General features: G+C 43.2%; 1 protein-coding gene across 5 annotated transcripts in view; it reads right to left on the bottom strand.

Moving 5' to 3' along the window:
• Window positions 1–18,487, bottom strand: part of dab2ipb (DAB2 interacting protein b) — a 125,432-nt gene that overhangs the window by 32,198 nt on the left and 74,747 nt on the right. For all 5 annotated transcript variants that reach the window (XM_069673041.1, XM_069673042.1, XM_069673043.1 and 2 more), the window contains 2 exons: window positions 16,744–16,842; window positions 12,126–12,680 (listed from right to left, as the gene is read on the bottom strand). In XM_069673041.1, coding sequence (XP_069529142.1) covers window positions 12,126–12,680; window positions 16,744–16,842 — 654 coding nt within the window. The remainder of the gene's footprint in view (window positions 1–12,125; window positions 12,681–16,743; window positions 16,843–18,487) is intronic.

Below are 18,487 nucleotides of genomic sequence, written 5' to 3'. Positions count from 1 at the left end.
CTACCACTGTTCTAAAAGTTGGAGCAGTCATGTCCTAAAAAGACTCTCTCCCTCCCCTCTTCTCCTCCCATCATCCCTCAGTTTTTCTCTCTGACGCCCTCAATCCTGCAGGCCGGCCCCCTCCTCCCTCCCCTCTGCTTCAGTGCTAATAAGGAGAAGTGGAACGCTCTCTGTATCGCTGCCACATCTCATCAGCCAAACCATACCTCAAAAACCCCGACACCCCCAACACACAGAGCACAGAGAGAGAGAGGAGGGTGGTATAAAGACGGGGTCTGGGTGGAGGGTAGATGGGGCTGCACGTAAGATCAGATCTAATAAATAGCAGGGAACTGAGTCCTGTTGGAGAAGATGAGAGGCTCCCTGTAGATCAGTAAAAACTCATAAAGTCTTGTCCATTGCTCTGCTATACACACACAACAATCTAATCACCTGCCCTGAATGCGTGTGTGTGTAGGTCTTACATCTCTATCCAGCAATATTCCAAGTTTTGGAGCTGATTTATAAATACTAAGCCCCGAATCTGAGCCAGCAGAGACATAATCTGCAAGATGATGAACAGGACGTGAAGTTTCTCACTTATGGTCAGACAGAACGTGAACACTGAAGAGGAGAGCGATGTTTTAAATGCTTTTTAAACTGTACTGAAAAGCGTAAAACTCTAGGACAGTGAGTCCAGGAAAGAAAAGAGATGAAACAAAGGTCATGTGTATTCTTCATACCCGCTCCAGATGTTTGTTTTCTTGGTGCGTGTTTCTAAGGTAATATAAGCACAAGCGGGAGAGCTATGAAATACCATAAAAGGATAACACTGGAGAAGAAGAATGGATGAGGTACGCTAAGGCGGGGTACATGCTACAAGATAATCAAGACGATTTGGGCCCTGATTCCCCCCTTCAGCCAAAAGTAAGCAAAGCCCCAATTTTGATGGTTTAAGATTATCTTGTCAGATGTTTCTGTGGTGTGAGGTTTCTTTAGGTTTCGGATGAACATTGTGTCCGTGGCCGTACAAAAAAGCAGGTTCAATATTTACAACTGATATCCCGCTGCGTAGGGGGAACCCCGAGGACAGCCGATCACGCGCTCTGTGGATTGTCACGTTGGAACGCAACGTTAGCCAATTGGGAAGCAAGCTGACTGAAGAAGGAAGCACAACAACTGCAGACGTGAAGCAGAAACTAACATGAGTTTTTTCTTTGTTAATTTTCCATGTTAGCGTGGGCCTAATCTCTATTTACAGATTCTGCATAGAAATGTAGAACCTGCAGGCAGGGACGTGGATTTTAGGGATGGCAGGTGTTCTGGTTTCCGTTTGTAGTACGTTTGTAGTACGTTTGTAGTCCGACTAATATTGACCAATCACGTATCAGCAGGCTGCGGCGTATGCAGGAAAAATAGTCCTTGTGGAGAGCAAAAGCAGGCAGAACGTATTGCCGTAATAACACCCCAGCTCCCATCATCGTCATCTGACGACGATTTAGCTTCTTATGAATCTCTATTAACAGACATCTGTATGCTAACAGCTAACAATGTGCTCTAGATCTAAAATTTAACTTGAGATAAATTCCCTGACGCTTCGTCACAAAAGGTGTTCAGTGTTCAGATTTCCCAACTTCCTTGAATGCATCAGAAATGATCGATCTGACCTCTGTTCAACAAACGAGCATTTTAAAAGTAGTTCTCTTCTCCTCTTGCAGACAGACCTTCATTTTGACTTAAATCTGTATCATGACGTTGAAATTTCGGCAAAGGTAAGACCCGTTAATAAAGTCAATCACAAGAAAAACAGTTTCTTTTTCTGTAAACGATGCAGCAAGCGGAAAAAGAAGTTGTTTATCGCTAACTGCCGGCTACACGCCCGACATTTTGTCCCCAGAGGCTATATCGTCGTGGTGTGGGCCAGACTAACAGAACATTTCCTTCTGATTTCAGCCTCTTGAAAAGTGTCTGTACCTGCAGTTTAATAGACATTTTATGATTGGTACTTGTATTCAGAGATGCATAATGTCCCTGAGAATCAGTGCCCTTTATGTAAGCTGAATGTAAAATATGATGAAGCTGATGTGATGGCTAAATGATGAGGATCTTGAGGGATGCAAATGCCCTTACTTTTCCTTCAGTATTTCCTGCTATTCAACTACAATTAAAACGTAACATATAGACATTTTTAGATAATTCAAAATGCCAAAGTTTGGCTCAATGATTGGAGTATAGGAACAGACTGGTTAGAAAATAACAAGTGAGCGTGAGGGGGGAATGAAAAGCCTTTACCATTAACAACATGACTGATCGATAAGCCTGGTTTTCCAGCCTGGGGCCAGGGCTGAAGAATGACTCATGGGGGGGAAAACAGGAACCACTCCAGCCACTCCATCCCTCGCCTCTCCATCTCTTTCTGCCTCCCTCGGCCCTGTCTCTCTCTCTCCCTCCCTGGAGACTGGTGGCTAGTATTACAGCGCTGTAGCCTGCAGCCCTTCCTGTGAGGGTCACATTGGGTTGACAGAGAGGACTGGAGGCCGAATTGAAATGGAAGCGGCTCCTCCCGTAGGCACAGAGGCTTATCGTTCAACAGAAAAACAGGAAGGGCTGCAGCTCTCCTCATTTAGCTGCTCGTGCACATGATCATTATGGAGATAGGTTTGACTGGAGGCACTCTTACAGCGAGTGTCATCAGCATCCAAACACCATGTTTGCTGACTTACTCAGTGCATGTGTGTTGCCTTGTATTTCTATAAGTACTTGCAGTCTATAAAGCCTCTTATTTAAAGTATAATATGTAACATTTTTCTGATTTGCAGAGAGTAATAAAGGAAATGCTGTGCTTTTAAATTGAAGTTTGGCCCCCTTTTAGTCTCATATTGGATCTTGCAAAACCTGCAAGTTTGTTAAGATACTACCACCTGTTTCAGTTACATCCATCCATCCATTATCTATACTGCTTTTCCTGTTCAGGGTCCTGAGGGGGCCTGGAGCCTATCCCAGCTGTCATTGGGCGAGAGGTGGGGTTACACCCTGGACTGATCGCCAGTCAGTCACAGGGCTGACACATAGAGACAGACAACCTTCCACGCTCACACCTACGGGCAATTTTAGAGTCACAAAACAAGCGTGTCTTTTGACTGTGGGAGGAAGCTGGAGTACCAGGAGGGAACATGCAGACACATGAACAGAAAGGCCCACTAAGTCGGAACTGGGATTCGAACCAGGAACTTTCTAGCTGTGAGGTGACAGAGCTAACCACTGCACCAGTGTGCAGCCCATGTTTTTCCAGCCCATGTTTTTCCAAGGTTTTCATGACTGATCATTGGGAAACAGGGCAGAATATGAGCCTTTAGCTCAACAAAATTGCTAGTTCTGTTTTGAAGATATGTTTTAAAAAGGCTTCTGCGAGGCTGTACTTTGGTATTGTGGAACTGTAGGATGAAAACTAATGTCAATATGCTTATTATTATTCAGTGACAAAGCTAACATGCTGATGTTTAGCAGGTGTAATCTCCACCATGTTCACCATATCTTACTTTATAAAAGTCAATACATCACTAAAGTCATTGTAGGAGATCAACACCAACGCGAATGTCACTGCAAGCCAAGTGATATTTAGTTTAAAGCCCCCCTCCCGTGAAAATCAAGTGTTTAACCTTGTAAACATCTCCATGTGGTGTTCTTCATGTGCTACAAGACATATCAGGGACAACATCAGCAGTCATCTCCATGGCTGGGCCTGTCTGCTTTTAAACTGCAGTGTACCAAGGACAGGCTGAACAACACGTTTTCAGATTGGCAGGTTTGTGACGTCACAAACCTAAGGAGCCAATCCCATTAATGGACAGGGTGACGCTATGCAGATCATTATGTGCAACCACTTCGACCATGCAAGAGCCAGCTGTAACTGTCATCGTGATTTTTTTTTGTTTAAGACTAAACTGACTGATAGACCAGCACTGCCATCCATGAAGCCGTGCAGCTAGAAAGGCTGAAAAGAGCGGATTTGACTTGATTTCTAGGAGTCAGATAACAACCACTGCATCTATCAGGGCATTCAAGCTGCTTCAAAGTGCTGCACATGGCGTGTGTCACAAACAGAGGCAGAATGCATTCCAAAGGTTTAGCTGGGATGGACTCCTCCGGGCAACAGGAAACGCAGACAATCAAAAGCACCCAGGTACAAAACAGTGATGGAAGCGCTAGCCAACATGAACTCAGCTCGGGGTGAAGCTCAGCGTGATGCCAGGGATATGAACAATGGAGGGAACTCGCTGTTGTGTATTGAGTAAGCAATAATCACCAGCTCTGACTCATTACATTGGATTGTACTCATGTGAAGAGTCCATCGATTTATTATTCTATTTCATTTCTTTGTACAATGTCCGCACTTTATTTGTGTGCACACGTATGTTAAGCATATACAACTTGTGAGTGAGAGGAGTGAGAGGAAAAGGACGGAGACAGAGTCTTGTAATCTTGGCACCAACAGAGACATCAAGAGCCTTGCAGATCAATGTGTGGAGCATCACCGCAGAGCTGAATCTTTTCTCTTTGCAGCCCGCTGCTGCTCGGCTCCACAGTCGGCCAGAATCTGTGCTGCTGCAAGCTGAAAGGAGATTTCTCTAAATGCTCTTTCTCCACCTTTTGTTCCTTCTTTATCTCCTCTTTGTCGGAGCCTTCAACTTTTTCTTTTTGGACTTTCCACCTCCTCTCCATCACTCCGTCATGCTGTCAGGGGATAGTCAATAAAACCATGCTAGCATTGTTAAACAGTCTGAGGATGTGTTGCACCGCCTTTAAGGAGAGACTATGAGGAGAAGAAATGCATTGATGTGCTTTTATATTTATGGTTTGAGCCTATACAGGATAAAATCCAGTTCTTCAATCCTACATGAAAAGATAGAGAGAGATCGATGTACTTTATTGATCCCAAACTGGGAAATTATGGTGTTACAGCAGCTGCGAGATTATTTAGGCATATCAAAAGAACATATCCAGTGAGCGGCAGTTGTCTGGGTGAAAATGCCTTGGTGACGGCAGAGGTCAGAGGAGAATGGTTCGAGCTGACAGAAAGGCAACACTAACTCAAATAACCACTCATTATAACCAAGGTATGCAGAAGAGCATCTCCAAACACGTCGGACCTTGAAGCAGATGGGCTACAGCAGCAGAAGACCACACCAGGTGCCACTCCTCTCAGTTAAGAACAGGAGGCTACAATGATTGGGAAAAACTCTGCCTGGTCTGATGAGTCTCGATTTCTGTGGCGACATTCGGATGGTAGGGTCAGAATTTGGCGTAAACAACATGAAAGTATGGATCCATCCTGCCTTGTATCAACAGTTCAGGCTGGTGGGGGTGGTGTAACGGTCTTGGCACATTTTAGGCCCCTTTGTACCAACTGAGCATCGTTTAAACGCCACAGCCTACCTGAGTATTGTTGCTGACCATGTCCATCCCTTTATAACCACAGTGTACCCATCCTCTGATGGCCACTTCCAGCAGGAAAACAACAGCTAATGTTAGCAATTAACCATTTCCTTCCTACCGTTAGCTATCTAAGAATACTTTTAGCTTGCTACGAATACCACTTGCTAGCTAACATTACTGCTATCTAGCTTAAATTACCACTAGCTAGGAATTTACGCATTTCCGTTTGTTTCCTGTACACTAACAAGCTAAGTAATGTTAGCTAGGAAGCGGTGGAATGCTAACATTAGCTGTTGATGGGTTATGAAACATATGTTGTTTTAACTTAGCGTTTTCCCACTTGATTTGTTGATCTGTTGGCTTCTTCAGTTGCCAATCTGGAAACAGTAACAGCTAAGGCACAACAGCTAACGTTAGCAATCAATCATTTCCTTTCTACCGTTAGCTATCTAAGAATACCGTTAGCTTGCTATGAATACCACTTGCTGGCTAACATTACTGCTTTCGAGCTTAAATTACATGACAATGAGTTCACTGTACTCAAACAGCCTCCACAGTCACTGGATCTCAATCCAATAGAGGACCTTTGGGATGTGGTGGAACAAGAGATTCGCATCACAGATGTGCAGCCCATAAATCTGCAGCAACTGCGTGGTGCTATCATGTCTACATGGACCAAAATGTCTGATGAATGTTTCCAGCACCTTGTTAAATCTGCCACGAGGAATTAAGGCAGTTCTGAAGGCAAAAGGGGGTCCAACCTTAGCAAGGTGTACCTCATAAAGAGGCCGGTGAGTGTACACTAACCTTTGAAGATTGACATATATACTATAAGTAAAAATATACTCAATAATAATATAATAATCTAAATATACTATACAGGGAGGAAGATTTCCTCGATTTCTCAGTTTGGGATCTATAAAGTAAATCTATCTTTCCATCTAGATCGACATGTGTGAGACACAGTGTGCAGTGTTATTGAATGACAAACTGGCACCAAATATTGGAGACATATGTACATAAAAACGTTTATAGGTTGTTGTCAAAACTGACAACGTTCCCCGTCAGTTGGGAACGTATTGACAAGGGTCCCTTTCTAGCTTTCTCAGGGGACCACTGATTAATTCAAAGCCATGTTTAAAAAGAAACCCAGAGGAATACAGCAAAAAGCCCTTCATGTCATGTTAGCAAATCATTTGTCACACCATATTATGTTCGTACGACAAACTGTGCCCGTGTGCCACAGCTCTGGTGGCGGGAGTCGCTGCCCACTGATGACAGCGCAGAACGCATTAAAAAGGAACGCTCGTTCTAAACGTAGCTGAAGCTGGCAACAATTTACCACCGAGAGAGGAACAGGCTTGCATATTTCGCCCTCTTAAGCAGGGCTGTTAGTTTACCTCAAGGAGAAGTGACATATAAAAAAAGCAACGGCATAATAACCAGAACACCATCCTCCTCAAGCCAGTTATCATAAGGATAAATCCCCCTTATCGTCACTTCCAACAGACAGCGTGGCTGAGAGGAAGGAGCGGCAACAAAATTAGAACTTAATCTTCCCTAAGGGGCTGAGGCGTCGAGAAGACTAGATCAATAACGCAGAGGATTCATGCCAGGAGTGGATATTTTCAGATGAAAGAAAGGTGAACTTCTCCCGGCAGTTTCAGCACATGCAGAAGAGTGTTTGTTGTTGTGGCTGTGGAGCGAGTAGTCATGCTGTTTGGGTTTACGGATGTTACGGCACGTCTGACGGGGGAGGAGACAGCACATAAAAATCAACAGAGGTGTTATGGTTGTTTTTTGTCATGTTGATTTCAGCATCAAAATTAAATAAAATTAGTTGATCTAAAATTAGACTATAAATAAATGCAGTGCTCAAACTTCATTTCGTTTTTTAAATATTTTTTTATCCCCCTGATGTTTGCAAAATGATTTTGGTGGAAAAAAACGCATAAAGAAGTACAATAAAGCTTCTCGCCAACAGTGTTGAAAACAAAACAACGACATTGTTACTGAAAATCATGGTGGCCCTTTCTTCATAAAATGTTGCACCTTTGTTTCAGGTAAACAAAATTCATATTTCAAGTTAAAGCAACATGTTTTGTAACTGAATAGGTACCAAAAGCTAACGTTAGCTTTCAACTATTTCTTTGCTGCTGTTAGCTATCGAAGAATATCACTAGCTTGCTAGGAATACCATTTGCTAGCTAACATTACTGCAATCTAGCTTAAATTACCACTAGCTAGGAATTTACGCATTTCCATTTGTTTCCTGTTCACCAACAAACAGTAATGTTAGCTAGGAAGCGGTGGAATGCTAACATTAGCTTTTGTCAGATGGTAGCTAATGGGTTATGAAATATTATGTTGTTTTAACTCAGCGTTTTCCCGCTTGATTGTTGATCTGTTGGGTGCTTAAGTTGCCAATTTAGGAAGTGATTAAACAGGAACAGCTAATCCGCAACAGCTAACATTAGCAATCAACCATTTCTTTCCTACCGTTAGCTATCTAAGAATACCGTTAGCTTGGTATGAATACCACTTGCTGGCTAACATTACTGCTATCTTGCTTATATTACCGCTAGCTAGGAATTTACGCCTTTCCATTTGTTTCCTGTAACACTATAAAACAGTAATGTTAGCTAGGAAGCGGTGGAATGCTAATATGAGCTGTTGTGACATGGTAGCTAATGGCTTAAAAATATGTTGTTTTAACTTAAAATATAGCATGTTTTACCGCTGGATTTTTACAATCTGTTGTCTACTTCAGTTGCTGATCAATCTGGAAGCGGTGTAGCGATTTAGTGGTGTGTCGCGTATTCTATATTCAAAGCCTGAAACCTGGAACAAACCAGTACAACAGGGCTTTTTTAGCTTACCCAGAGTGGTAAGCTTAAATGCTGTTACTGTAACAATGTATGCTAATGTGTCTGACTGAATCCTGTCCACATATATCTTGAACTGTGGGCCGATTTGATTGTTCACAAAGTTAAATTAACTACATTAAACCTCCTTCCAATGTCTTTGGAATTACGTGATTACGCTGTATGTAGGTGTGTCTGTATAAAGTTAGCATCTGCGCATCGAGGCCAGGCGTGGCTTTCATGCTCTCCAATGCATCCAGACACACATACAGCATCAGTAATGACATCTCTCCGGAGAGCTTCGGCCTTAAGACGCAACCAAGCATGAAAAGGAGACGAAGGAAGACAAAGAGGGAAAGTAGGGGCAGAACAAGAGAGAAGGAGAGTGCAACGGAGCAGAGTATTTGTCGGGTAATTATTCGATGATGGGTGATAAAATGACACAGGGAGAAACAGAAGTCTGAAGGTGTTGCATACTAATAAACGTTACAGCCCGGCAATCTGCGTGTCTTAACAATAGCCAGCTGCAATTAGGAGCCGTTTCCCACCTGTACACAGCTGATTAAACACGATGCACATCAGCAGAACTTCAGAGCGACAAAGAAAGACTGCAGCATCTCTGAGGAGAAGCGCTCACCTCCCGTTCACCTCTGCTGGGTGAAAGAGAGGCTGCTTCGTGCTCCTTTGTGGCTGTCTAATGCAACGACAATGCAAATTCTCCGTCTCTGTCAGGGCCGCAGAAATCCACCCGATACTGACTCATGGATTTTGAGTCGTACGGTTGCAGGAATACACAACAACACCAGAGAAGAGGGGTAAATAACTGAAGGCTCTTTTAAACATTTGCAGGAAAACAATAAAACACGGCTTAAGGGATTTTCCAGAGTTTATCTTTGCTCAACTAAATTGCTTGACTCCTAAATATAACTCTCCGACGCTGGCAAGGACCACACCCGAGTTGGCAGCACATGAAAAAACAACTTCATGATTGGATTGTAAACGAACAAAGCATGCAACGCCGGCCAAGATGTGTGCTTATAAAGCATGTATGCAGCGGCGGAGGATATCCTAATGAGGCCTCGGGAATGCTTCAGGATAAGTGCTTTGTCTCTATTGCTGTGTGATGTGTTTGGTAATACACGACCGCTCAATCCATCAAGGGAAAAAATGAGCTCAAAGTGTGTGTCGTGCCTGAATATGTCCGACCAAATCATGATGAAAGTCGTTGTAGAAAGGAAGCAAACAGCCCTCAAACGTGACATTTCAACAGCAGCTTTCCTGTTTAGTCCAAAAGCCTCTCTTTGCCTGATCTTCTAAAGGCAACAGCAGCTTTTTTAGAGCATTAAAAGCCCCTAAAAAGATAAAAATAAGTTGTTATTTTTTTCTTGAACACAGGTGTAGCGAAGACACACTCAAAGATCAGGATGAACAAGCTCAAATTACCATCTCCGGTTTGTTTTAAAAGCTGGAAATAAAGAGCGGGTGGTGAGTAAGAAGTAAAAGTTTTAGTGCTTTGCTCAGGATTAATTGGAAGTAATTAAGGATGTGTCCCGTCTCTCTCCAGGGACCAGTAGAGGCCTTCTCCCCCCCATCAATCAGCAGCTATCAGTCCACAGCCTAAACCAGCCGACTGGGGGCGTACAGTGCGGATAGACATCACTTCTTAAGCACTGATCATTCATCATGTCGCTGAGCCGTGATAAAGTCAAATAAAAGTTTCAAAGCTCTGCTGATGAGATACTGTCAGGGAAACTAAATTAAGGCACAAGCCGTCGCCGGCGACTGACGAGGCAGAAAAGACGGAGAAGTCGATGGCGAGGGGAGGAAAGCAGATGAAGCAATATTCCACTTAAAGCAGGCGGTTATTTTAGACGTCGCAAGGACAACAAGACGCCGATTTAACTGACAGGAAATCTTTTGTTCATTAGAAATGCTTTGGAGTTACTGCTATTAATCTTCTCCTTTAAGTAATTTCGTCACTGATGAATGTGCAGACTATTTTATCACTTAATCAGTGTTTCATCTATAAAACAGCAGAACATGGAGGTGTTTCAGTGTGATGCCAGTATTAAAAATGCCTCGTACGCCACCTGAAATGCGCTGGTGCATCAATGCAACAATCTGTTATCGTAAATTATATCAACTTATTTCAACACTAATCAATTCTTCAAATCAGAAGCCTACTCAAGGAGTTGCTCTGTGCTGCCACCAAGGGGGTAATATGGCTGCCAGCTGCTGTTTAAGAGGGGTGCAGAAGAAGAAGAAGAAGCATGACGAGAGCATCAACAACAGTTTGTTTTAGAAGAGCTATGTTTGGCTGTAAATTACACTGGACAATCCCAGTAGTGAAGCAACAATATGAGCTGTATGTAAAGATTCAGTTTCAAGGGGAAGCACTGGTGTAGTTATGTAGAATTATTAGTAAAGGACAACTGATCCATCCATCTGTTATCTACAGCGCTTATCCTGTTCAGGGTCGCAGGGGGGCTGGAGCAAATCCCAGCTGTCATCGGGCGAGAGGCGGGGTTACACCCTGGACTGATCGCCTGTCAATCAACTATTAGAGACTGACAACCATTCAGACTCACATTCACACCTATGGGCAATTTATAGAGTCACCAATGCGGAGGGAAGCCAGAGTACCAGGAGTGAACCCACGCATGCACGGGGAGACTCCACACAGAAAAGGCCCCGTACATCCGAGCTAGGATTCAAACCAGGGACCTTCTAGCTGTGAGGCTCACCACTGCACCACCGTGCAGCCCAGGGCTACTGATGTTATACCAATATATATATGTATTTCTTTTTCGAGTTCAGGTATCTGAATCAGGAAGGTAAAAAAAGTACTGTAACATCTCTCGCAGAAATGAGTAAAAGCCCAGGATGTCTTTTAATGTCTTGTTTTCTCCAACAAACACTCCAAACCAAGGATAATCAACTCCCAGTGCTTAAGAACACAGTACAGCAGTTAATATTGTTTAATTAGTTTAATTTTTAAATTGGCGGCCCACATACAGAGGCCTCGATGCGGCGGCCCTGGGTTCAACTCCCACACTCGGCCCTTTGCTGCGTGTCGCCCCCACTCTCTCTTCCCTTGTTTCTGACACTATCCACTGTCCTCTATATCAATAAAGGCATAAAAGGCCCCAAAAAAATCTTTAAAGAGCAGCTAATTGTTACATGTGAGGCTTTGAACCTGTGACTTTCTGTCATTTGTGCGTGGAAAATCACTTCAGCAACCGCATCGGCTTCATTCTGACTTATCAACGAATCAATTCAGCCCTTACATCCTCTTTTCTTTCCCTCTCATCTCTCCCACGCTGGTGTTGCGCAGGGTCACGATGCCAACATTAATTTCACTTTGCTGAAAAGACAAACGCTTCACTGTCACAGTAAAGTAAGTAAGTAGTATTTTGGACGGACGGGGGGGATTATCCGAGTCCACTGGCCTGCTGTCATGTGAGACTTAGCTCCCACTGTTGTAGACTAATCTTCCCCCCTTTTGCTCGCAGTGCTACAGACAGCGGTGGATATATTGTGCCTCTGTCCTGCATCGGTATGCCGTGAAGCACTGCGGGGGATACATGTAAGGGATTAGCTCGAGTTAAAAATGTAATACGGGCTGCAGCGAGAGGAAATCACCTGTCTGTCTGGTCTTTGTCTGCTCTGTTTTACAGCTGTGGGGGTCAAGAGTTCAGAGGGTGAGCAGTCAGCGGAGGAATATTTAACCTGTGTGTGGTTATAATGTCTCGTCAGGGCTTCTTGGCGAGATAACGTGTGTGATACTCTGGTTTTGTTTGCCCACGGAGGGTGCAAACGTGGGAAACATGGATCACTTGTACTCACCTTAGCTTTGCCGGTGCTCTGCAGAATGTGGACCAGCGCGCACGCCATCTCCTCCTTGTTCTTGACGCTAATCCCCGGCTCGAGCACCGAGCACAGCAGCATGTAGTTATTCGTGGTGTACTCTGCAAACTCCTTGTACATCTCCATGGGAAGGATGTTCATACTCTGATAGCGCGCTTTGATCCGAATCATAGGCCCAGACGTCTTCCCCTTAGGCGGGTTGGGCGTGCTGACCGGGTACCACTTCTCCATAAACTGCCGCCCGGTAACTGCAGCGACGGGGATGTTGACGAGTCCGATATAATTGTTTTTATCTTTCTTCTTCTTCTTGTCCGTGTCTTTGTAGAGGTGCGCCGTGATGCTCTTGACGGCGGGGAGGTTGTTGAACTCAAAGTGCTCTCCCCAAAACACATTGTCCGTCTTGAGTTTGCAGGTGGTGCGGGCGTAGAGCGAGTCATCCAGGCAGAGCTCGCAGTAGTATTTCTTTTTGGCCGGGAGATCTTTGGCCTCGATGATCCAGAGCCTCAGCAGGTTCTCCACCCGGCGGCTGTTGTCCTGCGGAAGAACAACATGATAGGATGCGGTTCAGTAAAGAATCTTTTGAGCAACTTTTGCAGACAACATCACAACGGGAAACTTTAAGAAAAAAAAATATAGATCAAAATGGTAATTTCAGCAGGAGGACATGGACTGGATGAAAGTAGCCGACCTAGAAAAACGACATAAATCTGCAGGAATAAAATGATCTCATCTTCAAACGTGTGTCTGCCTCACACCCTGATTTTGAAGTTCCTCCATTTTAAAGAACATTTCAAACAGCACTTCAATCATTTCATAATAGCAATTTAAAATCCAGGCTGTTAAAAAAAAAGGGGAAGAAATCTCACTCCTACGATATTTCACAGAGTGCTTACCAATTCTTATGTCATCAATTGATTTTGAGAGCGGGGCGCAATTTTGGCCCATTATTCAGACGGCCTTGAAAACTACCTCTGCAGATGAAGAGAGGAAGAGAAGAGCTAATAATTACATTATTAAAATGAAATACTGGAGCCGCTCTTAATCTCAAGGATGCCGCTGGATGTTTGAAATGCATGTTTCTAAGCTTCAGAGAGCCGAACAATATCTGGATGCTTTTCATATCTTAGACAAAAACACTCTTCAGTGCAATTCAATGTACGGCGTTGATATTTCTGATATGTATCTGCGGCTTTTCGCAATAAAATCAGCCATATTCCAGGTCTTTTTAAACTCAATTAATCTTACGTGTATTGTTTCTGTACTGTATCTGCACTAAAGGAAGGTATGGAGGCTCTTATGTCAGATATAAGGGGATGCGTGGGCCTTCGTACAGGAAGTACAAGAGTTCTGCTTTTCAGCTGTGAGAGCAGCTCGATCACGTGCAGCAAACTGACCCTACTGCCAACTCCTGCATGTTGTGTAGTCTATCTGTAGCTTTGCATTTCTTTCAGGGATGCACGATATTTGATTTTTTGCCGATATTTTCCAACCCTTTTTGCCGATTGCCGATTTCGATACGGATATACAGGCACGTTTTTTTCCACCTAATTGCAGAGAACATCAAGTCTCTAGTGGAATTGATATCATGCCTACTCTTATTGTAGTGGCCCACTGGCAGATGCAGAAATAACATAATACTTTTTAAAATGTACACCTTCACTGGGCAAGATAAGAAAACTACTAAAACTTAGGTTATGTAGAAAATGCATGAACATTTTCTAGGGCATCATTGAGCATTTGGGCGTAATTAAAGCATCGTTTTAGCAGCAAAAATATCGGCAGAAAATATCGGTAGAAAATATCGGCAGAAAATATCGGCAGAAAAATGACACATCTGTCGATGCCGATGTGTCATTTTTAAGCCATAATCTGCAGACACCGATAACGTGCCGATCATTTCTTTTGCAGCATAACGCCTGAAATATTGTTCTCTGCTCGGCATTATTCCATAAGTTTGAGAGGTGTACTTTACTGATCAGTTACTGTCCCAGTGTTCCTCTTGAATGTATCCCTATGAGTTCAATGTAATGTGTTTTCTTTCATGCATAGGGAAATGTATTTGCCCACAAGGATGATACCTCTGTAAATTGCCTATTATCATAATTACCTATAATTATCCCCTCACACAGGAGCCGAATTTATGCAGCTCTGTTCATTTTCACTGATTGTATCTCTGGCTGTCTGTTTCCTTTATTACTCCACATGTTTCCTATACGAGCCTCTCCTTCCTCTTACACACGGCAGCCACAGAGAAGAGGCTTCAGGGCGAGGTCACGTTAACACATAGTGACCTGAAACCACAGAGTCAAACAGGTTGAGTCGAGCGTGCATCCTGATGCAGATTATTTACTCTGCTGACAAATATGTCCTCCGTCACTGTAGATCATTATGGAGTAAGATTTTAGTGTAGGAATTATTTCTTTCTTGCCTTAAAAACAAGTCTTATCTGTTCTATCCTGTGATTAGTAGCTGTTATAATGTATCATTATATAATTTTTTAAATATAATTATCGTATATAATTTATAATAATTTCTGATATTTACATGATCACTTCTATTCGTTACATTACATAGTGTAAAAAGAGACGGTTGAGTAAATAAAAATGCAGCTGCAGAAAATTTGTCCTACAGAAAAAGCACTTTTAATACATTTTCTTTTCATCTAAAAAGTGGGCTGCGTCCTCTATACCGGTGCGACCAACATACCAGTATAAAACGCAGAGAGAGGTATTTTATCGTGTTAGACGATGGCGCTTTAATCTAGCTAAAGCGTCATCACGGACATGCACCGTCATGATCGCCATTGCAGCCACCATCCTCACAACAATCAACGTTACTGTAGGCTGCCAGCTACCGCTAGCTACAGCACCAGTAGCTAGCAGGATTGCAAACTCGACATGGTGAAAACAGACGGTCGGCTGTAATTTGTGTGTGTTTCAAATGAAAATAAATTGAAATAACGTTTTTACACGTTTTTATTTATAAATAGCTCTAAAAACATGTGGTGTACTCCACAAAACAGACGGCATCTTATATTCAGGTGCTACTTACATTCCGGATTTTACGGTAATAATTTACAATGCTTTGACACATGTCCTCGCTGGTGACATTTTTTACAGTTGCAGTGTCATGAGTCATTCTAGTTTAGTAATGTTGTTGATCTGTATTTTGGTGTTTAGATAGTATTTCTTGTTTTCCTTTGTCTCTTGTTGTCTTGAGTTCTTGTTGTTTAGTTTTGTGTTTACTATATAGTGTTCCTGTCTGGGTTTAGTTGCATTTCATGTAGATAATTTCATGTTTTACTTTGTAGTCCTGCATTTGGTTTCTAGTGTTTCCTGTTTTATTTTGTAGTTCTCGCCCCTTGTATGTCATTGTCTTGTTTTATTTCCTTCCTTTGTTCTGTTTCCCGCCTTTTTAGATTGTGTGCCCTGCCCTCATTGTGTTCACCTGTGTTAATTAGTCTCACCTGTCCCTGATTACCCCGTGTGTATTTAGTCTCTGTGTTCCTACCCTTCTGTGCCAGTTCATTGTCATCCATCCTGTGGAGTTTATGTCTTTAACCTTCATGCTGTGATTTTGTTCCTCGTGTCTTCTTTGGATTATCTTCGTGCCTCCCCTGATTTCCTTGTGGCTCCTTGTGTTCCCTTGGATTACCTGTTTCCTGGTTTTGTTTGTTCGTTTTTTGCTGAGTCTTTTGATTTTCCTTTCTTGTCTTTTGTTGGAGTTTAGATTTTATTTAATTAAACCTTATATCTAAGTCTGCTTCTGGGTCCTCACCTTTTTGTTTCTACTGAAACCGTAACATGCAGAGGAATAAAACATGATTCAAGGATTCCAAGAGCTTAAGGATTTTAAATCATGCATAAAAAATGTGAAATAATCTTATTGCGTTGGCCGGGAATTATTGGTATTGGCTGAAAAGTAAAATGTATATCATGCATCCCTAAGCACAGTACTAGAAAAGTAAAGTGTGAAATCTGTTTTATCTATTAAATACAACTCCTGAGACTTCCTTATCTAATTCCAAAGAACTCCAGTATCTTTCCAGCTTCTCTTCTCCGCCAAAAACAAACTCTGCACTTCCTCCAATCTGTCAAAATCACAGAATAATTAAAAACCCAAAGCAAAGTCAGAGATAACACATGCCTGCCAAAAGCACAGAGGAAGGAGACGGCGGACTCCAACACTGTGAGAGAACTCCGTTCACCTTAGTTCTTATTAGAGAGTACTTCACTACATAATGACAGATGAAGCAGCAGAAACAGTGGGATTAAGAGTATTTTCTTTGCTTGACTCTGCTACTATCACAGCTGTGTTTGCAGAGATTACAGATGGTATCAGCGATGCAGAGAGAAGCACTCTGGGAGTCGCCGTGTTCTTCCCTGCAACCTCTGTGTCCCGTGCTCTGGAGGTTTAGATGCACAGCTGGATGTAAACATCTCGTCCTACTTACAAAGACAATGTCAACACCGTGTATGTCTCAGTAATCAGCGCAGGAATGTGCGGTTTGGAATTGGGACACTTATACGTGAACTTATCAGCGCTGATTACTACACACTGTCTCGTCCCCCCACCTACTGCGTATTTACATATTTACCTTGTTGGGCTGTACCGCTCTCCGCAGATTCTCCATCCATTTGTCTCTCTCGGCTGATGAACGGCAGGAAAAGCATTTGCTTCCCGTGGAGGTGGTGACCTACCGCCGCGACAAACAGACAGAGAGAGAGGGGAACGATCAAACCTCGTGCATAACAATAACAGAGAATAAGTGGAACAGACATCTTTTGCTAAACTTAGCTCATAAATACCACTTTGTGTCTGACGGCAAAGCAGCTTATCAAGAGCACACACACACACACACACAATGGAGGATATAAGGGGAGTGAGGATGACTCGGCAGGGCTGAGGAATGATTGAATGGTGTGAATGGACAGAGGAGACGGATGAGTGCTTGGCAGGCTGGGAGATGAGTGGATGATGATAAAAAATGCACAGCAGGAGAGAGAGAGAGAGTAAGAACAGAGTGCTGTAATGAGAAGGATAGTAAAGATTAGTGGAGGTATCTGGAGCGGGACAGAAAGTATATACGTGTTTGTGCACACGCCAGTCTACAAGTGATCAGAGGAGTCTTTTATAATGTGTGACTCATGATCAGAAGGATGTAACCTTTCATACAGAGAAGCATCTGTATCTGAACCTTTGACGATAATTGGCCATCAGCAGCTAATCAGGATGAAGTGAGAGGAAGCCTTGTTCCCAGATGTTCACTGATTGTAATGGGCTTTTTTTCTCTGCTCTATTTTTAAGACCAAACAATAACACCAAAAAATGATCAGCTAGAAAGTTAAAATAATTGGAGACAAAGTTGTAGCAAGTCAAAATGGTTTTTGGTGCAATTGGGAGACAGCAAAAAACATGGTTGATGAGAGCAGAGGCAAAACATTCATATGCTTTAAGATGCTGAGCTCTTACTGCAGAGCTGAGGGATATTTCTCTATGGGTTAAATACTACAGGTGTCATTTAACCCACTGTAAATCTAAAAGCATTGATCTGAGGAGCTTTAAGCCTGGGGATTAGATGTCCATGTCCATCCATTATCTATACCGCTTATCCTGTTCAGGGTCGCAGGGGGGCTGGAGCCTATCCCAGCTGTCGTTGGGCGAGAGGAGGCCGTGGGTGGGAAGCCCAAATACTGTTATAATGTTGTGCTGTTGTGTTCCAGGTTTGCATATCATAGAAGCATTATCTTTACCTGATTGATAAACAACTGAAATACGATGGATATCAGTCTTTTAACTTGTTTTCTAACGTAAAACAAGCATCCATCCATTATCCATACCACTTATCCTGTTCAGGGTCGCAGGGGGGGCCGGAGCCTATCCCAGCTGTCATTGGGCGAGAGGCGGGGTTACACCCTGGACTGATCGCCAGTCAATCACAGAGCTGACACACAGTGGCGGACAACCTTTAACGCTCACATTCACACCTACGGGCAATTGATAGAGTCGTCACTGAACCTAACCAGCATGTCTTTGGACTGTGGGAGGAAGCCAGAGTACCTGGAGGGAACCCATGCATGCACAGGGTAAACTCCACACAGAAAGGCCCACTGTGTCCGAACCGGGGTCCGAACTAGGAACCTTCAAGCAGTGAGGCTAAATTTGTTTTCAGTGTAATCAGATTGGTACTCGCAATCGGCTGATATACAAGTTCAGGTATCAGAATCAGGAAGGTACGAGCAATTTAAAGAGTCGCCAATGAACCTAACGAGCATGTCTTTGGATTGTGGGAGGAAGCCGGAGTACCCGGAGAGAACCCACGCAGGCACGGGGAGAACATG

The sequence above is a fragment of the Semicossyphus pulcher genome, unplaced genomic scaffold (genome assembly GCF_022749685.1).
Source record: "Semicossyphus pulcher isolate SPU_LCO1_2020_fin unplaced genomic scaffold, fSemPul1.0.p SCAF_22, whole genome shotgun sequence".
Classification (NCBI taxonomy): Eukaryota; Metazoa; Chordata; class Actinopteri; order Labriformes; family Labridae; genus Semicossyphus; species Semicossyphus pulcher.
Note: the sequence above shows the minus strand (reverse complement) of the source record. Positions and strands in the feature narration are given on the sequence as shown.